This window comes from Anopheles coustani, chromosome 2 (genome assembly GCF_943734705.1).
Source record: "Anopheles coustani chromosome 2, idAnoCousDA_361_x.2, whole genome shotgun sequence".
Taxonomy (NCBI): Eukaryota; Metazoa; Arthropoda; class Insecta; order Diptera; family Culicidae; genus Anopheles; species Anopheles coustani.
The window spans coordinates 63,303,938-63,324,565 of record NC_071289.1 but is presented as its reverse complement, the minus strand read 5'-3'; the positions used below and the strand labels follow the sequence as shown (position 1 = coordinate 63,324,565).

Here is a 20,628-nt window from a genome sequence, read left to right as displayed (position 1 = left end):
TCGGATGGTAAACGTTCTTTTGGTAGCCGAAAATTGCACCACATTAAAACAGACCTCATAAAACACGGGTTTCATGTCTTGTTGCAAAGTTTTTGACAAATTAAATATCGCACCTCGAAGTGCGAGTGCCCATATTTTTCCTGTTTTTCCCAACCCATCCACCAATCTCACGGAGAAGAGCTTCGTAAAGACATTTTTCTATTTGTTTTTTGGTAAGGATTGAAGAAGTCCTATTCTTTTTGGATAATAAGGACACTTCATAGGGAACGGGAACAATGTAGACAAAGAACCACTGTTCCATATACAAAAGAAAGACAAGAGTGTAACAGTACAAATGAAGAGAAAACATAAGAATGAACTTAAAGAAAAATCAAACGTAAAACAAAATTAAGTTAAGAACGTTACATACCAACAGAACATATTCAATTGTAGGAATATGTTCTGTTAAAATGTAATTTCTTGTAACTTTATGTTACGTGAAACCGTGGTGTACCAAAATTAATTACAATTTCATACAATTTTCATATACAAGGCTCGATGGATCCCTGCGGCGCCTTATTTATGCCTTTGGCCGTTCCTTCCGTTGGGCTCATCATTAGCGATCCTTGCAATCTAACTCCGGATTAATTAATTATTAAATAATTGCCGCCTGTCGCTTTCGTCAACAAACTACCTCTCGATCATGTACTAGAAAAACTTGGTTTACAAAGTTCAATAGATTACAGAGGTAGGAATAAGAAACTAATGCGAAACCATATAAAATACAGTCAAAACTAAGATAGATAACATATATTTAAAAAAAATATAAAGTGTTTATACAACACAAACAAGAGAACTAGGATGAGACAGGATATTATTACAAAACAACGATTCAATTCAAAACGCAGTCAAAACTTTGTTGGACAAAAGAAAACAAAACTAGTTCGCTAAAAAAAACCAAAACAAAATAAAAGGCAGCTGATCGAAGATATTCGATAATCCGCACTAACCTCACGGCAATCGCAATCATTCATTGGAATATTGAATTAAAAATATGATTGCACGTGGGGACACTACACCAAGCGAAACGAATCCAATTCGTGACGGTTGGACAGGACTAACAGAAGAAAAGAAAAAACTGAACTTCCTAGCAGAACAACCTAAACGAGCCTACACGCATCTCGTAACGTCAGGAGTCGAAAAACAAAAAGTCAACCACGCGAGGAACCCAACCGCGTGTGTCAGATAAGACCGTAAATCAAAAAGACCACTAAAACTACGCATACAAATACAACCTTTGACACCGGCCTGGAAACGGGAAACGCGTAGCAGCAGGACAATGGGACCGGGGACACAACTCGCGTCCGTTTCCTACTTTTGTACGTGTACCGTACACACGTGGATGTGGTGAGTGCGCGTGGGGGTTTGCTGTTTGCGTCCTCGTTCGTGTTCAATTAAAAATTCATCCACGCAACACAAACACCCACACATGGGTGCCAGGCGGGTTCGGTTGTTGATACGTGGGCGAAACTCATCCATCATCAGTCTTCGCGAACGCTAACGAAATGGGGTGAGGGTCCTCCTTTTCCGTTTGTGTTCTTCTCGGTTGGAGTGTTTTTTTTTCTTTCCCCTCATGCCCATCACTCGGAGTCGGGAAAGCGGAGCAAGGCTTTTCCATCATTGTCATTACGATGGCCGCAACAACGGACAAACAACCAACGCAGACACATGCGCCCGGTAGGGTCCCGGATAGTTGGCTTAACAAGCGAAGTTATCCTTACTGCTGCCTTCCACCTTTGTTCCTTCGGAAAATGAACGTTACATTTCCCGGGTTCGATTCTGCCCATACGCGGAAATTGCTTAAGGATACATTTCCACGGATATCGTAGATAAGTGGCAGAGTTTCTGGCGACCTCGGCAACCGGTTGTTTGTGACCTGCAACCTAATCCCGTTCGCGGGTTTTTTTTATTCCTTGTTTTAACTGATCATCTGCGCTTAGACTCCTTCCAGTAACGATCCTTTTTTTTTGCACTGTTTTGTTACCATCACATGGCGAAATGGACTTTCCACGCGAATTTTCCATCGTGTTCGTGCCATCCGTTAGCACCGCCATGACAAGCAACGCTGACAACGGTGTTGCGAGAACTAGACAACACCATTGTATTTCAGAAAACTCACCTTCTCACCCACCCCACCCCCGCGCTTGAGGGACTACCGCGTTTTGTGAGTCGCTTTTCCTTTTTGTTAATTGTTAGTTCCCCAGACAATATTGGCCCATCGGACGCGAATAGCCATGTTCTAGGGACAAATCGTTCGGGGGAAAATGGGGAAATTTTCGGGGTTTGGAAAGTCGGACCACCATCCGAGTCACATCCAATTATGATCGTGTTCCGCGGCGTAACCATTTTTTCACTCTCGATGTACCCTTATCCATCTTGTCTCCCGTCGGATGAAAGGACAGGACACTACCGACGGCCATCGTAATCCTTTCCGCGGGATAGAACTCCCAGACGGGGAAGGGAAGGGAAACACAGGGAAAAGAAAAAGTCCCCCCCGAAAGAAGGGGGAAAAAATCGTTCCGTTTTCATTCCATTGGAATTTATGGACTCTTTGGGAGGATGTTACCAAAAAAACGTTGTGGAACGTCGGTTGTTCTTCTAAAAACCTAAAGAAAAAATGGTTTTTCACAGACGTCCGTTTAGAGCTCGAGACGCAGTGATAACACCAGAAGAGGGGAAGGAAAAGTCGCGCCAGACTGCACGGAAGCAAGTCGGTAAAGAGCTGCGCCACCACGCGGTTTTTAGATCTTGCCGCCAGCCAACGAGCAAGTCGCCGGTAGCGCGCTTTTGGTCCAACACACCCGAAGGCGACACAACCACACACGCCATTTCTTGTTCCTCACCAGACGAGGTTCCTTTTTAAATGTTAATTATAAAAAAAAAAACCCGGCAAACCGAACTCCGATCCTTTCCATCGTGGAAACACAAAGAGTCAGGAAATTTGCCGAAAGCTTTCGCGAACGAAAGCCATCCCTTGTGTGCTGGGAAATATTAATCTAAAGTAAAGCAGGACCGGGTAGAGCACAAGGTAACGATGGAGGGAAAACGCTTCCAAGCGGAAGTCGTGGCGTGACATAATGCGATCTGTTGTCTCCACAATTAGAACCCAACGACGCCGTCGACGAAAAAGGGAACCGCGAATGATGCTCCCGATGGGACGAAAAGCACCAAAGCGTGGAGACCATAATGGTGATGGATGTTGGAAAATTGCATCCTCCAAAGCTACACCAACCACCACCGTCCGACATTGAGCAAAAGGGAAGCACAATATTTTTACACTCTAAACGTCCGAAAACAGCGTCGTTATTGTTTTAAAATGCTTCAAATCATTGCAGCAGACCGTCGGATGATGTTCTTTTGCGAGCTGATTTGCATAAGAATTGGTTTCGGGTTGTTTTAGCGTTGAATTAGTGACAAAAATGGAGCTTAAGTTTGGGGAACACTAACGATTAAAAGTATAAGCTGAAAGGGTTGCCTGGAGGTGTCACGAAATGTTAAAGAGATAAAAATTTATTTGCGGCATTAAAAACACAAGGACTGTAAGCATTAAGTATGCATTATTAGTTCAAAATATACTCAGAAGGAAAAAATGACAGCATCGTAAAAATAAATCATAATTTGATCATCATAATGAGGTTGTGTTTTGGATTGGTTTGGATATTATGATACACCGGGGTTTTTGATATCAAGCGCATGCTTTATTTTCATATTTTAATTCTAATTAAAAACTGTAAAAAAGACTCCATGCTGTTCGTTTCATTGAAAATTTTCTTAAACATCCGACCAGTTCAACAGATTAATTGGCATTTTTAACACATTGACTGCCAAGCATTTGCGAAAGACTAAGCTTTCCAATAAATTAGTTTTATACTCGCGATAGCTTTAAATGAAGCATTTTGATTCACTGATAGGGTGAAAATCTTTTAAAACTTATGACAGTGGGTTATTAAAAATGATAACCAATGCCAATCAACGTGTTAAATATTCGAATAGAATAAGCAAATAACACAAGGTACTCAAGGGGTTTGGATTTTCTTTATAAAAAGGTTATTTTTAATGAAAAAAGGTGATTGAAACAAATTAAATTAACCCTTGGTAAAATTCAATAATCAATCAGATGAAACAATAAAGAAATAAAACTAACGAATCGAATAAAGGAATACACTTTTTTATTGAGTAACAGTCGCCATTTACCAACAAGCAACTTTTGCTCGAAAGTGCGAAACCCCGTAGCAGGTTCAAGAAAATTGCCCTCAGACCAGAGACCAAAACTGCATATTCGGGTGGAGAATTTATTGAACTTCATCTGAATAAACGGAGCAAAGAGGCTACCGACCGACCGATGGGGCGCGGGAAAAGGTGAAGCGATTCGAAACGGCGAAGGTCGCTCGTAAAAGTCTGCCCATAAATTGCCAGAACACTAAAAAGAACGGCTCTCTTCGTTCCCCATCCCCGCCAAACACACACGAAACGAGAATTGTGAAGCATTTCGTACAATAAAGTGACATAAATCCTCTTCGGCGCTTCTAAATTAAAGCCGAAAAGAAATACGAGGCTTATATGGCCATATCCCACCTCCACCAAACAACAAGAAGGGAAGCCGTTGAAATGGGGAAGCTTTCTGGTTTCTTCAACATTTATTTACCGTCTTTGCCAAAACTGGTAGGCCAAAACTTCCAGACACTTTTATTAATATGTTTTCTAAAGATTTTGTTTGTTCGCCTTCCTAGGTATCAGGCAGCATATTCTAGGCGGTAATCAGTCTCGCCTCAACCCAGCAGCTAGGGTTATTTTGCATGGGCATCTTTTTCTTGCGGAGCTGCAGGGGCCATTTATGAGGTTTTGACTCACTCGCTCTGCGAGCCAAACATGGTTCCCAATTTAACGAACCTGTTCCTATTTACAACCCTATCCGTGCTTTTTTTTTGAGCGTTTTCAACGGGCTCCCACCCATCCTACTGTCCTCCCAATGTGACGAGGAGCAATGCATCTCTTCGGTCGATGAGCAGATTTTTAGTGTTGCTCTTTGAAATTTATTTTATTACACTTTTGGTACATAAAAACAAGCTCCGGAATGCACTGCGAACAAGAACCTTCGAGACCAGTGTGTGTGGGTTTTGTTGCTGGAGAGGGTTATTTCCTCTCAACCTGTGGAAGAAATGGCATGGATGGAAGGTGATCGCATAAACCTTCGCCTTACGAGATACTTTCACGTTCGATGTTCTCGATTTCTACCATCGTTTATCTTCATACCGAGTCGCCGCAGCCATACTCCAACCTGTGGAGGGAGACGAGAACCTGTTTCAAGGGGGGGCAAGGGTCATCATGTGGACAACATTTATTTATGCAATAAATGTATTAAAGGTTATCCAACACATTCGCTGTTTCACCTTTAAATGCAATATTTTTTTTTAAGTGTAAGAAATAACTTTCACCCCTCTTCTCTTCTTATGCTCTCATCAACGTGGGTGTGTTGGGGTTTCACTTCCAGAGGGAAATCAGTTTGAAAGAAAACTCGAAATATGGAATTCCTTTTCGATAAGTCAAGGGGATCGGCCTCAAGTACGTCGGGTCGGGCGTTTTTCCGCGTTAGGCCTGGTTCTAAATCCCTCCCAACGAGAACGAACGTTTTATTGATTTTTTCTAAACCCCTCTAACCCGTTCCCCACCCCTCTCATCGCATGATCAAGAGACTTGTCCGCCGAGACTGGTTGAACGATAACATGCAATTGTGCATTGGCCTCGTCGCTACTAACAAACACACAGATACACACACATACAAATACCCCGCCAAATAGCTCCCCGCGATTGTCCTTCCCGCCGGAAAAACCCACACCCCATTTCCTTCCCTCACCCACGCGGAAGGGGGGCGAGGCGGCTTTTTGTACGGATGAGATGGAAAAGATTGAGAATCAGGATCGACCGAGCTCCAAACACACACCCACCCACACACACACACATACAGTCGCGAGGGCAGATAAAAACACACCGGGAAAAACAGGAAGCAGCCTCCGGATTGGACTCCGACGATTCGTTTTGGGTGGCGCGCCGGTGGCCTCTTTTATGTGAGTGTTGTATTATTTCCTCCCGGTTTCCTTCGTTTTTGTTAACGATCCTCTCGAGTTTCTTTTTCCTCATTTTGATGTTTGTGTCTTTCGTTTTTCTCTCTTTGTTCTACGTTTTTCCTGTTGTTCGCTATCGGTTTCTCCCGAGCGAACGGATCGCGCGCGGCGGGGGACGTTATTTTTGGGTGATGGTGACGCGAATGCATCCGATCCGGACAATCCGGATACTCCCAATGAATCCCCGGCCAGCCGACCGGTGGCAAACCGGCGGTCACTGAACGGCACACGAATGGGGGGGAGGGATGGAGGAGGGGAGGCAGAATCCTGGGAATGCTACTCTCGAAGCGAATCGGAATCGTATTGCGGGCGCAATTGAAACATGATTATGCTCTCTGGACTCTGATGCCGCACACCGTTGTCGTTAGCCAGCCGGGGGTGGATCGTATGTTTTTCCCTCCGTGTGCGTGTGTATGTGTGTGTGTGTATGCTGCCATTGCCATTACTGATCCTGATGGCCATTACCCACCAGAGGGCCCCACTTTTTCCCAATCAAGCTTTCCCACCCTCCTTCATCCGGTGACGATTTGTGAGTGGAGCACATCGATGTGTGTTTCGCCATTTTCGGTTTTTGTTATTTTTTCCGTTGTTTTCGTCCGGATCCGAAACCGGATGGATGTGCGATTTCCGATGCGATTAAAGTGGCAGTGAAATATGGGGACCGGCAAGAAGAGGGCCGTTCGGGAGCGTCGGGAAAGCCGAATGAAATACCAAAAACTACCCTCGGCCGCACTCCGAAAGCACGTACAAATACTCAGGGTCTTCCAGAGTAAGGGTGGGGGAGAGTAGGATCGACTGGTTGTGCGTGGCATCCCACCCCAATCCCACACACACACACATACGCACAGGAGTGGATCCCAAACACCGGTGAGTCCATTTCGAGGACCCCGAAACCAATCATCATCTCTCTCGTCCTTACGCAAGCCGGATTATTCGATATACTATTTTTTCTCGTTTTGCTCATTTTACCTGCCCTTAGCTTTCTTTTTGCTAGCATTTTGAGTTCTGGTTTCAATCAACAAACAAGCGAAAAAAGGGAATTTTTTATAAGAAAAACCAACCAAAACGAATGCTGACCATCAAAACGTCCAATGTCGAAAGCGCAACAAGGCATTTTTTTATGAAAAACCTACCCAAAAGCCAACGAAGAAAAAACATCGGGGGAAAAAACACGCACATTTTTTCAATTTTTTTGTAAACTTGTTTTATGTGAGTCCGGGACTATTTATATTCATCATAACACAGGGAATATTTCAGCAGGATATTAATAATTGAAGGAGCTTGCGTGTACGAAGCACATGACTGTTTCATTATGATTATGTTCGGGGTTGAGAGTTTGTTGCTTTTTTTTCTTTTTTGAATGCTTTTTCGTTTTCCTCTGGTTCAATTCTACTCTCTTTCGTTTTATCTTTTTTTTTCAAGCAATATCTTTTGCATTTCCTGATTGACGAATAACGGAATAACGCAAACTGCATTTTGGCGCGGACAGAAGAGAAAAAAACAACAAAAAATCCCTCTACAAAACGAACCACTTTCAATCAATTGCTGTTTGTGCGAGCACAATTTTAAGCACAAAATCTACGCGCTTTCGTCACACACACAAACGCACAAACGCACATAGAAAAATGGGGGTATGGAAAGTAAAGGGAAAAATTTTGGCAACATCCAACCGAGCGAAAAACGGCTTATTTTGCGGAATTTGCTAAAGGATCATGATTAATGCATGATTGAATGAGTTGTCAACTTGTAGATGCAGTTTTTTTTTCGGCGTGCGTTTGTTGTTTTTCCTTTTTCTTTCCCTGTGAGGCTCCCTCTCTCGAAAAGCAAGCCGCCCCGTGTGGAAGAGGGTTCACACAAAAATGATTTTATGATGGGCCTTCATCCTTCGCCCTCTCTCTCTCTCCCCCTCCTCGTAGGGGACGCGTTCCACAAGCCATACAAGCGCGAATGGGAAATAATAAATTCCCTTTCATTGCGCACAACAACCCAGCAAAAGAGTCGAGTCGGAAAAAATATCATAATAAACTAGGTGTTGAACGGCATATATCGTGTGGAAGGACGAAGGAATACACACCCGAAAAAAGGGAAAGAGAACATTTCATTTGCCTTAAGCCTGTACTTATCGGGCCATAAAGCCGCACACAGACACAAACACGCACAGAGTCGATCTGTCCTTTCTGTACCATTTACCACCGCACCCGGTCTAATCCAGAGCAGCGAAAGCTAAGGGTTGATTGCGGATAAGGAAATACTTCCCCTTTTCATTAGAGGGAGCTTGGAAAAATAAGAACCATAGGTTGTCGTCCATGAAACGAAACTCTTCGGATTTTTCCACCATACTGAACCCGAGTAACGTTCAAGGCGGCTTGCTTGGGTCGATGTAAAAATTGTGTTAAATGCATTTCATAACTAAACCAGACCGAAACATTACAACCGGGTGTCGTCGTTCCGGGAGGCAGCAGGAATTCAGAAGCGTTCACCAACGCTGGGCCAGAGGCGCGAGAAAATTAAAACCATCCCTTAGCGAACCCTCCGCGTCGCACACACACACACATACGCACACAATAATCATCAAGAATGTCAAGCTGAACGAAAGTTAGAGGAAATAGCTGGTGGAAGGAGAGACGGAACCCAACTTCTTGGGGGTATATTTGTCCTTTTCATTCTTCAACTGAAAATTGAACTGCCTCCCTCAGTCCCTTTACTCCACACATCGTTCGGTTTTGTTTTCCACCTCTAACGCGACAACTTCCTGCCACCGTGTCGTTTCTTATGCGTGAGGGAAATGCATCAGAGAGGCGTGAAATAAAGATGTATGTCTTGCCAGATGATCTACGAGTGCAGCTTGCGTTTTGTGACTAATGTAGGGGTTTTAAAACTGTTTTCGTTCAAATGCCAACAGCATTTTTCGTTTCATGAATTAGATATTTAAGCTGTGGATAGTTTTCTCTCCTTCATAAGAATGACGATTACCTTTTTCGTTTAAGGATGGACTTTAGATGGATGGCATTTTTTTGTAGTACGTCCCTGTTTTGGAGAAATTCTTCGGCCGTTGATATTAGGAAAGCAATGAATTTTGCAAAGTTAAATATGTTCTAACAAAAAAAATACAACATCACAATTACATGAGAACATAATTTATTGAAATTAATATAAATAATTTATAAAAAAAATTAATATACTCCATCTGAAATTGATATGCTTGAATATAAATTTTAATACCAAATCGGAAAAATTTAGTAAAAAAAAGTATACCATAATAATAACAAACATCTTGCCTTTGATACTTTCAGCTGCTGAAACCTGATGATTTATTATTCATCCAAGATACATTTCTGGAGGAATTCTACATTTCAAACCTACGAACAACATGTTAGGAATGAAATGTAATACTAATTATTCGTCCTTTTCCTCTGCCAAAGCTTATGACACATGTCACCATTGTGACATTTGGATCGAACGAGCGGAACAACAACAGCACCCCACCATCGAATTAGCGCCACCCGATTGTTTCCGGCGTGTGCGTATGTGTGTGTGAAAGGTGGTGTGGGTTAGGCCGTTCCTAAAATAACCACATCCGGGTCCCGCACCGGAATGGCACAACATGCCAACCATATTTTTCCTCTCAGAATACATCGGTTTTTTGTGGTATCCTTTCGGACGAAACCATTACTCAGATGATGGCGGTGGTGGTAGTTACGCCAAGGTAACAACAAATAATAAAAATGTTAATAACATAAATATAATAAAAACACCGATATTTAATGTATTCCAACGCACACACATATATACACAAACGAACACACGCACACATAGTTTCTAATACAATGTGTTTTAGGCACGTGATCGAAGAGGACAAACGGAATCCTTTTTCCCTTTTTCACTCATTGTTTGGTTCCTTTTTCTGTGTTATTTATTTTGTACACAGTCAGTGGTATAAGTGTGCCTGTGTGTGTTTGTGTGTTGATGGTAGGCTTACGTAGCCCGGCATTGGTTTGGAAGGACGGGAATGAACGATCTATTATATGAGAAGGAATCCTGTTTTTGACAGTTTTTGCGTTTGCCTCTTCAAATCCTGTTTGCTCTCCTGCCTTCCCCCTTTTCCCTTTCTCTCCCTCACTTTGTGTGCATTAGTATTATTATTATTGTTTTGCTGAATACCAACCACAGCAAGGAAGATGTGTTTGCAATAAAATACCGCTTCTTTTACCAAGTTGGTCCCTTCACGTTGGAGGAATCCCCAATTCCCCCCTGGTTACTTCCATTAACCACCACCCCAGAGAGCAGAACCCTGCAGTTCTTCCGCATCCTAAAAATATATAGAATTTTTCTTCCTCCCCCTCCCCCCGAACGAACCACAACCTGCTCATGTTCCCTTCAGCAGCACGAGATTTCTTCGATGGAACGGAAAAATCATCTCTTCTTGTACGCGGTTAGTTGGTTCGGTAGGAGGCTTTGGTTTGCTTGTGGCCAAATACGGAAGACCAAAGAAACGGAGCGGACACGAGAAGAGAGTAATCGAAAACAAAAAAAAAACAACGCCCAACCAGGAAATGAAAAAAGAAAAATGGGGATCCTAAGCCTCACTTTATACTTTTCCCTCAAGTGCACACGGAAGAAGTACGCCATCCTTGGGGTGGGGGGGACAAGAGTAAATACAAAGGGAGGCGCGTGTGGGGAACGTTCCAAAGCATCATCCTTGTGGGATAAAAATAAAAAAAAACTCGTAGCCCACCTTGCCGGAAGTCCCGCGGGCGAGAAAACTCAAAAAGGGAAAAAAGCGCAACCGATGAAGTCGTCGGCCGGAAAGAAGAATGTTCCACCCCGGCCGCCCCCGTGGAGCATTCGATTCCGGCCAATGTTTCCACCGGACCGGACGGGAAAAAAACCATGGAAGCCAAGATGCGGACCACATATACTTAGCCGAAGAAGTCCGTGGAGAATAAGGGTCGAATGCTGTCCAAGGGAAACAACGCGCAACCAAAAACACTAACCGAAACCAGGAGAGAGAGAGAGAGAGAAAGACATCGGCGTGCATTTCATGGGCATTGTGGCCGGAGGACACGTCGATCCTTGAGAATTAAGCCCTCCTAATGCCGCCCGGGTGGTGATATTTTGTGCAAAAAAAAGAAAGGTAAACGCGGATCAACGGTTACGGTCCGGTGACCGTGAAGATAACGAAAGGCAAAGGCGCCGGATGCGAACGAAAAGGGAAGAGAAATGAGAGTGTCGAGACTGTGTAACTGCAAACTGCAACCGGCAAGGAAAGAAGTCCACGGCTCTGGGAAAAAGTAGTGATGTGCCTACTGAGTAAGAATGGGTGATTGAGTTGAATCTTACTAAGGAATAATTGATTCAAATTCTAACGAATGTATTTTGTTACTCTTTTTTTATTTGAATTCTTAACAGGTATTCGATTCCCAAAAAAGTGAACGAGTAAGTAAAAAAGTAGCTAGTCGTCATAGAGACTCGAATCCCAAGTGATGATTCAAATCCCATGTAGAGATTCAAATCCCAAATAACGATTCGAATCCCAAGAGTGAGTAAAAAGGTAACTAGGCGCCACAAAGAGTCGAATATCAAACTGGGATTCGGATCATAAATAAGGATTCGAATCCCAAGCTGGGGCTTAATATACGAACTATATATGAATAACCGTACAATTTGGGATTCGAATCCCTATTTAAGATTCGATGGCGACTAGTAATTCTCACTCTTGAGTGAGAGTGGATGAGTTAGTTCACACTTTTGTGATTCGAATACCTGTTAAGGATTCAAATCTCCTCGACGGCTTATGGATCATTTCTACGTTTTAAATCACAAAAGAGTGACTTAAAGATTCGAGACATCGTGATGATCGTTCACTCTGATTTAAATCTTTAAAAAGAGTTGTTATTCTCATCACTAGAAAAAAGGGAATCGAAAAGCCGAAACGAAAACGACCAAGACTACGAGAGAAATCATCCCAAAATTGGCCTCGCAAAAAGGATGATGAAGCGTGCGGCAGAATGGAAGAAAAATGGTTTTCCCCACACCTCTTAGGACCATTCGCTCCTCCTCCCTCTAGTGGACTGACCAACACACACACACACACACACACACACACACCCCATGCACGTGGGAGATTATTTCGTTCATCCCCTCTCCCTCGTTGGTGGTGGTCCTCTTACATCCGGTCGGCAAAAATGCGGAAAGCAGGCGCAAATTTCCAAATCCTTAGCGGAACTCCGGCCCGGATTCGACTCTTAGCGCCCATGGAAACACACACAGGGGAAGAATCACAGGTGCAAGCGACTAAAAATGAACCCAATCTCGCCCACACCGGGAGACCATTAAGTGCCAAGAGCAAACGAGAAGAAGAAAAAAAATCGTTGTATAGAAAAATGCAGCCTTGCTAATATGGCGGAAAGCACAAATTTCTTTTAATAATGCTACCATTCAAAAAGTGAAAAAAATCCGACAACGAGAGAAAAAGAGAGTGAGCCACCACCAAAACGACCGAAGGGAAATCAAATTTTCGGTAGTTTAATATGATGGCGCAATTTTTCTGGATTAATCCGTACCACACAGCGACGGAACGCCACGGAAGTGAGTGTGTATTTGGGGTTGCATTCTAGGGAGGCAATGCTAAATCTGGTCGGTTTTTTTCTTTCTCTTTGGGTTAAATGTATTTCCCCTCGGGATCATTGTGAGGTTAATGATAATAAAAAGTATTTAATAAAATATCGGCCACAGACCATTACAGCGCCGTTAAAACCTTAGTCACAAGTTGAATAAAGAATTATTGTTTTTTCGGCGTAACTAGTTGAACATTAGAAACGAGTTTGTGATTGAACTTGTTTATGATGTGCCTATTAATTTCCCGTGAACAAACAATATTTCAACGAAGTAAAATAAACATTTACGCAAGCAATCGGCACAGAAACAAACCGGGACCGAATAATCCCAAATTACTGGCTCAGCATTCTGCGCCATAAGCTGTCCAAATAGACCCCAGTTCAAACATTCCAAAAAAGCGGATTGTGACCTCCGTCCGAACCCGAACGGAAAATGCCGCCCTTCCCTGGGACTAAACGCCGGGCCGCAATGTTGGCGCAACAGAGAGAAATAGCGAGAGGGAGGGAGCGAGGGAGGGAGTAAATGAATTGTGCTGCACTTGAAAAACTCAAGTGCCAGGTCCAGAGACCCGGGGGTGCGGATGCAGTGTTATTAATTGCTGCACACTTTACTTTACGTCCACTGCAACGAGAGAAAATCACCTCCCGATTCCAGTTTCGTCCAGGCTTCAGGCGGGTTTTCGTCCTTGCTTTTGGGGAGTTTGGGAATTCAACCCTTCGCCATCGGCCGGAAGGGCGAGAGAGGCTGTTTTCGCAGCCCGTTTTTGGGGCGCCGGTTTGGGAAACATTTTTCCGGGACAAATTACGACGGGTAGCGACGTCGTACAAACCCGAAGCCGACGAGCTCACGGAACGAGTTTGCTACGGGCGTTTGTGTTAAATTTAATTTGCTACAACGGGGCCACACGAAGGTTGGTCTCTACTACAACACCGAGGGGGGGTTGGAGGTTAACCCCAGGTCGTTGGACTACACCGGTTTCGGTAACAGTTATCATACGCCGTTCAACCAGACTCGTCGGTTCCCAAAATTACCTTATCGATTACTCTCGTCCACTGGTATTAAATAAAAAAAAGGTGTCATAATTAAGCACGAGGGTGAACACAATTGGGTTGGAGGTCGGGGGAAGGCTGACGACGCCGACGACGACATCGTTGGCATATTTTGACGATCCATTCCGCAGGACTTGTTCGTCATTCTGTCGACACCGAACAGCGCAATGTTGATGAAATATTGGAACGAATCGAAATTATTGTATTCCTTTTTTTTCAACCCATCTCGTACGCTCCATATGTCCACAGTATCACAGTGCAGGCTCCATTATTAATTCTTAATTAAGTGCTTAACTCTCCCTTTTCAAACGAAACATGTTACCCACGGTTCGTCGGAAGGGTTTGATGAAAGGCATTGCGGGAGAGGGAAGGTGTGGGAAGGGCTCAATTATACTTCGATTGTGGGGCTTTAAATTTAAAACGCAATCGAAATTGTATTATTATTGTTTAATCGAATCGGAAAATATGAAGAAGGGGTCTGGCTCGGTCAAACGATTTATGATAATTTGAACAAAGTATAATACACGGGATGGTTTAAAAACTGAAACCAACTCTCGTACTATAATTTTAAAGCAATCAGGAAAAAAATTAAAAATAACACAATTCAGTCTGCGGGGTATATGATGGCTCTATTTCGGTTGCATCTCTTCATCTTCACCGAATGTGGTAACTTTTCTCACCCGAAAAATTGCCAGACGCGGCCATGTGGCGTGAAGTCCATAAAATGCAGCCTTCGTGTTGGGTCGTAAATGTCCTCCGACCGTCGCGGATTGATAGAACATGAAGAGCAAGAGGAAAGCATGATGCACCCAAACGCACAGGCCGACTTGGTTGGGAAGCCTTCCGAAAGACCTAAGCATAAAACCCGGAGAGGAGCCTACCGGTCGGTGCTTTGTTCTATCGCGCCGAGCGGAAAGTCGTAAAGGCTCGAGCGGGAACGTCGTTATGAACAGGGGGGTTCGGGTGAGAACACCACATCACCAAGCAGTTTCCCGAGGGCGCGAAAAGCCAACCGTAAGGCACCACCGACTCCTCTAACACACATGTGTTTCTGGAGCGGCATCTTGGAAAGATTTTTTTTTTTCATTCGAAACCATTCGGAAAAGTCGCCCAAACCCATCGCTCTCCGGGAGCATCGCAGACGTAACATGGCGAACGACAACCTGAAACAACGATCGATAATGTGGCGGCAGCTGTGGAAACCGGTAACAACGGTGCAGTTTTGAGGTTCTGTTTGTACAGTGCGCCCTTCCAAGCTCGCTTCTAGACCTCCGCGACTCTCGAGAGTCACGACAACGTCGTGCACTTTGACAACCAAACGCGGTTATAGGTCTTTGTTTAGAACCCATGTGCCCACGGCCGCAATTATCACTCTCGTCTACGTAAGCGATATATTTCGAGTGCCTTCGATGTGTTGTGCTCTCGAGAAAGCGTGTGTAGACTTTTGAGCTATGATTTACAGCCTCTTGAATTCGATTGCATTCCACAAAAAAAGTATAACTAAATTCAAACAAAACATAAATTTCCAAACCAAATCTCAGCAAAAACGGAATCAATCTGAGGCACTTGTGGCTGTTAATTTAATGCTGACACTTAAAACAATGATCCATCTCATATACGGTTTGAATCAGGGTTCGGCAATCTGTACCGAACAGCCAAAGAAACTCGATTGTTTCTTCAGTTCCAATTCATCTGAGTGATTGCCTTTAGCATAATGGTTTGCTTTGCGATACCACGTTTTACTTCCACATCAACAATATTTATTGGATTTGTTTGTTTTTCGAAAGGTATATGGTAAAGAAAAAGTTTACGATTTTAGTGACAAAAAAAAAATGTTCGAAATTTCGGTCGCTGGAGGCAAAGTGAGTTAGTGAGAAGAAAATTAACTCAATAAGTACGTCATCTGGAAAAGGTGTTTAAATTAACGAATAGTATTTGTCAAAGATAATAATTATGGTAGGTATTGATGTTTCTAGTTGGTTTAGAAACTGTCGAGCCCTGAAATAAACAATAACAGAGGCAGAAAAAAAGGCCGCAGACGTATCGGAAAATCGATCGCTCACACAGGGATCGATCGCAACCACTTTCCAGATTTGGGCGTGCGTGAGCGTTTCTCCCGCGCATTTCCAATCAGACACGATCGAACCAATTAGTATTAGAACGAATATAAATTAAAACGCAACTTAATTACTCCATCCTTAGCCGGGGCTGGAGGCAACAAACGGCATTATTATGAGCGCTAAATTCACGGATGGCTTGGTTCTGTTTATTAGATGCCGCACCATCGTGTGCACGAAGTGATTGAACTGATTATTATGCTGCCAATCATCCACTTTTCACCACCATCGTCGTCATCATCAACACCATCATCATCATCAACAGAAACAGCAGCTGGCCGATTTGGCGCCGTATTGTTTCGGTTCGGCCCGCCGAATGAAATGTTCAAATTTAATCAGCTAGGCGTCTGATTAATAATAACATATCTCCAACTCCACGACGAGGTTAGGTTACCATCGCACAACGCATTTAGTGACACGGGGGGCGAAGAAAAAATAAAATAAATAAACCTTAAATTCTTCATACTCACTTGATATTGGGCTTCGCTTTGTTGATCATCACCTCGCACTGGGGGCAGTACTGTTCCGTGTGCAAGTGCTTGATGATGCAGCTGTGGCAAACTGTCGTCGATTTCGCCGGGATGCAACGAATGGAGCGAACAATAAAGAGGGAGAAAAAACAAAACAGAGATTTGATTAGTGCGCGCGAATTAAACCGAAAACGGAGCAAAAACATACATCTACTGCATTGCATGACGTCTTGCAGTCGATGGTAAACATTAATAACGAGCGTTTATTTAGCCAGTTGCCAAATATCCCCACTCACAAAGGCACACAAGTTTTGGCCTACGTCATCATATAATTATGAAACGCGGCACGTCATATCTCGAGCACCCGGGCTCAGCAAACTTCAATGAGAAGTGGTGGCAAGCACAATTTCTCACTCCAAACCCCCGAGCGGCGCGGTATAAACGGAGAGCGATAAAGGTGGGATGAGCTTGATGTGAACAGCCGTTGGTGAGGTGTATCATCATTCTCCTCATCAACGTAATATCCATTTCGTCCGCCAGCTGTCACATCCGAAAAATGTGTCAACAGCAGCCTAGCGTAAACCTAACGCTTTCTCTCTCTCTCACCATCATTACTGTATTCGAAGGTAGGCCTACCGCGTCTCTATTGATGTGCAGGCCATCGCACTCGCGCCAACAAGAACAGCTCGGCGAGTGAAAGAGACAGCACCATACGAGCTTCGTCAAACATTCGCAGAAAGGCGCTACCGAAATCGAAGCAACCGCGGGAAAATAATGCAAGTGACAGTTCGTGTGATGGTGAGAAGGGTGGAGGTGTGTTTAGTTTGGGGTCGTCTATTTCCGTCCCTCTTTCTCTCCCTCACTCTCCCTCTCTATTTCACTAACGCTTCGCTGAGCTTCGAGGTATTGTTTGTCATCCGGTACAGAGACCGAGGTATCCGTGTTTAGGCCCGGTTCAGCATGCTGTATCCCGGCTTCGTGTCGTATCATCTTTTCGGCAAGTTTCCGCTGCGTTCTCATCTTTGTTGCAGCGGTTGCGTGCCGCTTGGGCGAAGCAGATGTAGAACCCCTCTGGGTGGAAGGAGCATTTAGAAAGAGGGAGCGACGTTAGACACTTTGACACAAATTGGTCCTGGTTCGGCTCTCTGTAAACAAAATACGCGCGCAATGCAAGCGCTTCCCTTGAAATCGGTGACAGTGTGTGACGCAAGGGACGATGTGTTGTTTTGTTGACATCGCTCTCTGCTCGCACGCCGCGCGTAATTGGAGAAACGTCATACGGTTACTTACAGGAATGCAAACACTCGACGATCGTCGTTGCATCGATCAGGTAGCCCTTGCAGAGGTTGCACGTGATGCAGGCGTTGACCGAACCGAGCGTGACCCGGCTCGGCCGGTAGGGTGAGAGTGGGCCGGCGGCCGTGCCCTCCACCGGCGCCTTGCCCTCATCCTCGATCGTCAGCGCCGTCATCGATGGTGTGTTGTTGTTGTTATTGTTCGAGGACGTTGTTGGAACCACCGTCGTCGTCTTACTGTTGGACGTTGGCTCCGTGTCGCTCGTTGACGATGGCGCCGACGACGATGATGATGATGACGGGGCGATGCACACCTTCGCCGGTGTTCCTTCGCTAGCCAGCTCCGTGCTGGCGGACGACAGCAGTTGTCCACCGCCGACGACTTCCTCGTCACCGTTCGGTAGGAGGACCATGGTTGGGTGGTGTTTCCACTTAACTTTCCTATTTCCCCCAGCGAGATGGGGAGGGGACCGAGAACGGATTTCCGTTTTAATCCTTTCGAAATTGGTACCGCACTCCGTTGATGGTTGGCATGCTGCTGACTGCTGACTGCTGGTGACGTGGGTACTGCGTTTAATCCAGAGGGTACTGTGTTATCCAAAGATCGGGTTGGGAGGAATTCTTCCCAATGCACACTCTCGCAAAATCTTCACTTCACTCTATTTTCTTCATTCACTGCTCTGCTTTTCCTTTATTTCCTTCCGCCTTTCTCAACGGCGCGCTTGGAAAGCAATTCCATCATCAGCCGAACCAAACCGTCGAACAATTTCTAATTGCTGCACGTCGTTTTTGCTTCTGCACTTTTGCTCTTGGGGCACACAATCACACACAGCCTGTGGCACAAGCATACCAACGCACACTACTCGGTACCCCGCGCGTAACGTCGGACGAGAACAATGCTCTCTTTTGTTATTTTTATTTTCTTCTGCTTTCCTCACGGCTTATTTTCTTCCTCCTTTGATGTTTGCTAGACGCGCGGCTGCTGACTTTTTTTTATTCTCACACACACAGACACATCCGTTTCACCTCCGGATGCAATTTATTCCTTCACCGGGACACACACTCGCATGCCACAACACACCTCTTCTTCTTTTACTTCTTCTTCTTCAAAGCCTATGGCACCGCACACTCACACGCCCTCATTCACACAGGCACTCCACCAGCGATCTTGTGCTCTGGGCGATATCGCGCGCGCCACTCTTCTTCGCGCCTCTTGCTTCTTTGCGCACCCAACACCACACACACGCACACTTGCGGGTATCTTGCCTTCTTGCCCGTCAGCCAACGCACTTAAACACGCGCACACGAGTTGATTAAAAAAACTTCTTTTCTTGGAACTTGAATGCACCCCACACGTCGTGTGCACGGTAGCTTTTTTAATTGCTTCGTAGAACTGGCATCCTTTTGGCACCGCTTTTGCAAAAAAAAAACCGTGTGTTTCAATAACGCCGATCGCGCGCGCGAACTTTACGACTTTCGTGGAAATCGCACACTGCTCCGCTCGGGAAGGTGAAACCGATCGACCCGGTGTGGTGTTGTGCGAAGAAAAGAGGGAGAGTGCACACAGCTACACACGCACACGCACAAACCTCCGGTAGCACAACTGCGCCTCAGCAAACGTCGAACGATCGAAGAGAAGTTGTTTTCTACCAGCGCGCCCCTTCTGGTACAGCTGTTTCGCGTTTCTTCCACGAACACAATCCCGTGCGTACACACACACACCTACGTGTAGAGAGATGTAGAGTGATGAACCGTGGTTGCTAATAGTTGCCGGTGGCTTGCTTGAAAACGCGTCCGAACTCAACGGCGTTCGCAAACTGAATGACGACCGCGTCCGAGGTGGTGAGTCGCTGTAGCAGACCGCGTTTGGTTATACGCGCTAGTTCGCTTCTACTTGTTGGGTACGGAGGTAAATAAGAAATCTTTCACTCACCACTATGTACGCTATGTGCTAACGATACACCACCGGCATTGCTTGCGCTTACCACTACTAGCGCGCATGTGTGTATGACGATCCGGGTACCGACACACGCGAAGCGCCCGATGCCGAATATAACGACGCAACAAGGTACGGTGTTGAAACCTCGACCCGATTGCTGTGCCGGTTATTTAGGGGTTTAGTTTTATTTTCACCACGTTCTTGCTGTTGATAAATTATTCTCTTTCGCTATGATAGAACTCCTTTTCGGAATAAACTGAGACCACTGCTTTGCAGTGAGCTGTTGCACCTAACTACCACCGGATGTCATCGAAGCAGGCACAACCAACTCAAACGAGGTCTTGAGCGAAACTGATGCTTCGATTCTATGTACAACTGCACGCAACCCGTCGCCGTTGCAACTGCAAGGCGAAACACACACACCGGCACAGACACACACTTGATGGACAATAAAGTACCGCCCGTGGTGCGGAAACCCTTCTCACCACCTTTCCCCACAAACACACGCATACACACATCCTGGCTGTTCCAGGACCGGACCGTCGTCGGCACACATTTAGCCTTCGAGTGGTGTGTGCCCGCGGATAGCTATGTACCGGGCGTGAAGTACATAACGAGCACTCAGCACAATTTCGTACATAAATGCCCATTCGTGCTGAAGGTTCGCATACACACCGATGAATCTTCGTGTGTTTGAAACGCGGCCGCTTCTTAACTGTGATGCCATAAAGGGCGGGCGTGTTTGTGTGAGCGTGTGTGTGTGTGTGTGTATATTATAATAAATTAGAAGCAGTTGGAAGCAGCGTACCTTTTTTTTTGGTGTATCTCGAAAACGACCGAAATCAGCTTTCCTCGCTTATGCGCGAGTGTTTGTCGCCGGTATATGAGTGTTAGTGCTAAGCACATGGTACCAACAGTGTTCCCGTTTGCTTACAAAGTATTGTTCTGTTCATTGATTAATAGTTTTGAAAACAAAAAA

The 20,628-nt window shown here is 44.9% G+C and overlaps 1 protein-coding gene across 1 annotated transcript in view; it reads right to left on the bottom strand.

Moving 5' to 3' along the window:
• LOC131264797 (polycomb group protein Psc-like) overlaps nt 1-19,542 on the bottom strand; it is a 31,340-nt gene extending 11,798 nt beyond the window's left edge. Inside the window, exons 1-2 of the mRNA XM_058267063.1 lie at nt 17,706-19,542; nt 16,416-16,506 (exon numbers count right to left, since the gene is read on the bottom strand). Coding sequence (XP_058123046.1) covers nt 16,416-16,506; nt 17,706-18,123 — 509 coding nt within the window. The 5' untranslated portion in view covers nt 18,124-19,542. The remainder of the gene's footprint in view (nt 1-16,415; nt 16,507-17,705) is intronic.
• Nucleotides 19,543-20,628: the final 1,086 nt, after the last annotated feature.